The following is a 4,113-nucleotide window of genomic DNA, read 5'->3' as shown; positions in this document are numbered from 1 at the left end:
TTTGGTTAATATTCTCTGCAGGTTTATTACAATGATCTGCAGGGCAGGAGAAGGGGAAGTGGGCTTCAACAGCAACTTCAACACCCTCCCCAATCCCCCTTAACCCTACAGGTGCAGGCAACCATTGTTTTTTCCAAAAAAATAGTTCAGTACAAAACATGTTTCCATTGCATTTAAAAGGGAAAAACAAAAAGGACTTTACATGACTTTAAAACCTACTCCAAAAAAAAAAACCCTAGAAGAAACCTCCCCTGTATATCAGACTAACCCCCCACCCTCCCCCGACGTGAGAAAAGCAGTCGAGTCAGAAGCACATCGATGAGGTTTTAGCTGGTGTCCATCTGAAAAAAGAAGAGAGCCCAGTTAGTTTCTCTCATTGAACACGTCCGGGATGCACCAGCCGAGGTACTGGTGTTGAAACACGGGGCACCCCTTACACACTCCCGCCATCACCCCACTCACCCTGGCGTTGTAGGCGTCCAGCTGTGCGTCCAGCTCCTCGGCAGATAGCTGCTGTTTGCTGTTGCTCCTGCCCCCCCTCCCCCGGCCCCTGCTGCCCCCGCCTCGCCCCCCCCGCCGGGGCAGTCCCCCGAAGCCCCCGCCGCTGCTGCTCCCGATGCGGCTCCGGTTCAGGGTCCCGCCGCCTCGGTTCAGTCTGGAGAGGAGAGAGGCATCCCGTTACTGACAGCATCCCGAACCCCCACTACAGTCTACTGGAACCCAGTATCACTACGGATCTACTGCGCTGGTCTCCACACTTACCCCTGCATGGGGGGCCTCCTCTGTGTGTCGATCTGAGACGTGACGAGCTGGATATTCATGGGGCGACCTGCAAGGGAGAGGGTCACCATGAGTTCAACGAAACGGGGAAAAAAAAAAACGACAAGCAGGCGAAAATCCTAATTCCAAAATGAGGACAACAGGGGACAGACTCACCATCCAGTGGAACGCCATTATACTGCTTCATGGCCTTGAGCGCATCGGCCTTCCTCTCGAAGTGCACGTCCGCCGTGCCCAGGCTGCGACCCGACCGGTCATAATGCACCGCAGCCTTCTTCAGCGTGCCAAACTCCGCGAACAGCTCCTGGAACACAGGGCACCATCAGGTCTGTGCGCTCGCCAACAAGCCCAACCCACCCACCACACGAGAGGCGCGCAGGCTCAACTCCACCCTGCTACCCCATGGGCACAACAGCTGTAGGCTAATGATAGACACAGGAAAAGGCACCGATCTAGCTTCTCAAAAGCAAACCAAAAGGCTAGGAGCAGGTGTCTTAATCTGTATGCTAGCACTCTCACTGCAACAGGAACACCTGCCTCTGGAAATCACACCGAAGCCTGCGGGTGAGAGCCTGGACCCCCCCCTCATGGAAATGTGCTTCACCTTGGAAAAGGGTCACCTCAGCAACTGCAGGTTATGAACCCAGCACAGTTCAATCACTGGCACAATAGGACCAGTGTAACTTCTGTGACCCCTTGAGGTTGGGGGGCTCTGAACAAACCCTCCAGGACCAGGACTGCACACCCCTGCCTCGGAGCTGTTGAGTGAAAGGGCTACAGTGCTGTGTTTCTCCTGAATGAGAGGCGAGACCCAGTTTAGGAACTGCAGTTATCCCAGAGCCACATGCAGCCACTACGCGAGCTACACGCAGTCCAAACCAGGACACCCCCGCGCAGAGTCAGCACTCACCTGGATATCTGCATCCGAGACCCCGAAGTCCAGGTTGGAGACGAGGAGCTTGCCTCCGGTCTCCACGCCGGCGCCGCCGCCGCCCGCGCCGAAGCCACTGTCGAACAGGTCGTGCTGCCACTTGTCCGGGAGCTGCTTGGGCTGCAAGAGAGCAAACAGAACGCACCTGCTGACTTCCCAGTCGGCACGCTGCGCCAGGCCGCCAGGACCCCGCTCTCCGAGAGGAAGGCCAGCAGACACCCCACAGCTAACGCCGGCTCCCGAGAGGAACAGCAGCCAGAGGAACCCAGTCGCACCACCGTGGCCCACACCAGGAGGGGAGCCCGGTCAGGCAGCAATCTGGGCTGGTTCCGCCTGCCCCACCAGGAAAGCCCCCAAGACCAGACAGGAGCACCAGCTGGCCGCAGACAACTTGCCTCCGGGAGCTGATCCAAATAAAAGTATCACTGTGAACCCCCCCCAAAGGTCAAACACTAGGTGCACCCCCCAAAAGAGAAGCCACATAACCCCCCCCAACAGAGCCTTGTGGGTAAAATGAACATTCTGCTCAAGAAATGCATTCAATGCTGTTTAAAACCTAACGAGGCAGCTACACTAGACTCAGGAGCAATGGCTGAAACTGCGCTACCCTGGAGAAACGGGAAGGTTACAGTGCAGGTGCGCACTGATCACAGCTTTAAAAGGGAACAAGGCCGGAAAAGGCACCAGCACACCGGAGGTGCTCGCCGTCGGCTCAGCGCCGGGTCCTACCCCTTCACTGCCCCCTTGCCAATCCGACCTCCCGCCTCTGAAACCGAGTGTCCCGGTAACCCGCCCGCCGGGGGCAGGTCCCAGCCCGCCGCCGCCCCGGCCGAGGGTCCCTCAGACTCCAGCCGCAGGTGTTGAAAAGGGGGCCAATCCGTGCAGCGGCGCCTCTCCACCCCCCTCGCCGAGCCTGTCCTCCGCCTGCGGTCCTGAGGCCCGGAGAGTCCGCCGCCCCGCCGCAGGATCAAGTCCGTGGATCCCCCGCGATCGTGTTTCTGCAGAAAGGCGGCTCTCTAGTGGAACAGAGTCCCCGTGTGGAAGAGTCGCCGCAGGGCAGCTGCAGCTGCGGTCCGAGGCCTCGGAGCCCTGCCTGCAGAGAGCGTCCATTTTGTAGCTGCGCCATTTTGTCTTGATCAGCTAAGCGGAGACCCCTTGCGGGTGCACGGCCACCGCAGTGTAGTCGGCGGCTAACTCCGGCCGATCAGTGTCCTTCCACAGCCTCCCCCGCCTCTGCCAGCGCTGCTCGGCGGGGGGCTGGAGCCCGGAGCTCCGGGGGGCCGCCTCCTGGCCGGACAGCCCGGCCGGGCGCACACAAAGCCGGCTCATTCATTCCGCAGCGCTCCGCTCCCTCCTCCGCCGCCGCCGGCCTCCCGTCCTCGCCGGCGGCTGCACCGCGTCTTCGTGGCCGTTAAAAATGGCGTTTTGCTCTTTCTAGACACTCGAACAAATTTAGACTTGAGCTCTCCGCTCCCGGGCGGCATAGCAGCCCGAAAAAAAAAAACCAAACATGTCTCCTGATAACGCCCGCTTTTCAACTAGGTTAAACACGAAAGGTTAAAGAGGTTGGGGGAGAAAGGAAAACATTAGGCATTTTAATTATTTTCTTCCTTAAAAAGGAAAGTGAATCGGGTAAATTGGACATCTAGCAATAAATATAGCCATTTTTGTTTCTCCAGAGACACTCCAGTGAGTAACAGCTCTATTAGCACGTTAGGATATTAAACGCACAAGCTCCGCAGACCCGGGCATTTTCGGGCGCCACGCTTTTCCATTTTTCCTCTTTCTCTCTCCCCATCTCTTTCTTTTCTCCTACCCTGCTGTACGGCGTGGGTCTGCTTCTGCCTCTGCTCAGGCTCTGTCGGGTCCGCACGGGGCCTGCTCCGCCGCGACCCCCAAAGCCGCCGCCGCCGCCTCCGCCACCGAGCCGGCCGGCCCCGGCGCCTCGGCCCCCGCCGGGCGCTCCCCGGCCCCGGCCTCCCCTGCCGCCACGGGCCCCGCCACCGCCCCGCTGCTGCCGGTTCTGTTTGATGATGTCGTCCAAGGACATATCCATCTTATCGACCATTTCGAGTCGCCGAACTAAGCCTATCAATAGAGACAAACGAACTCGCACGCACTATCCCTACTCTGCAACTCGCCCCCGCTGATACCCGAGCACGAAGTGGTGAGGAGAAAACACAATGGCCGCCTTTTAAGACGCTGCGGCTGGCGTCGGACACAGACGTCATGCAGGGCGGGGTTGACGCCTGCGCACTCAGTGGAATGGCTTAGCCTGCTGGGAGCTGTAGTTTTCGGAGTCTGTACTGTATGTGCTGTATTCCCTGTTAGAGACCGGCAGCGCTCCAGTCCATAACGGACATATTTAAAAAAAACAAGACAATATTAGCAGTGTTCACAGG

At 58.5% G+C, this 4,113-nt stretch overlaps 1 protein-coding gene across 1 annotated transcript; it reads right to left on the bottom strand.

Moving 5' to 3' along the window:
* On the bottom strand, nucleotides 1-3,904 carry alyref (Aly/REF export factor). The gene is made up of 6 exons (XM_069194676.1): nucleotides 3,528-3,904; nucleotides 1,691-1,831; nucleotides 937-1,084; nucleotides 763-829; nucleotides 463-655; nucleotides 1-341 (listed from the first exon to the last, which is right to left on the bottom strand). The coding sequence occupies exons 1-6, from the start codon at nucleotides 3,777-3,779 to the stop codon at nucleotides 327-329; spliced, it is 816 nt and encodes a 271-aa protein (XP_069050777.1). The 5' UTR covers nucleotides 3,780-3,904; the 3' UTR covers nucleotides 1-326.
* Between the last annotated feature and the right edge of the window lie 209 nt (nucleotides 3,905-4,113).

This window comes from Lepisosteus oculatus, chromosome 9 (assembly GCF_040954835.1).
Source record: "Lepisosteus oculatus isolate fLepOcu1 chromosome 9, fLepOcu1.hap2, whole genome shotgun sequence".
NCBI lineage: Eukaryota > Metazoa > Chordata > Actinopteri > Semionotiformes > Lepisosteidae > Lepisosteus > Lepisosteus oculatus.
The sequence above is the reverse complement of the archived record's forward strand: the minus strand, read 5'-3'. Positions and strand labels throughout refer to the sequence as shown.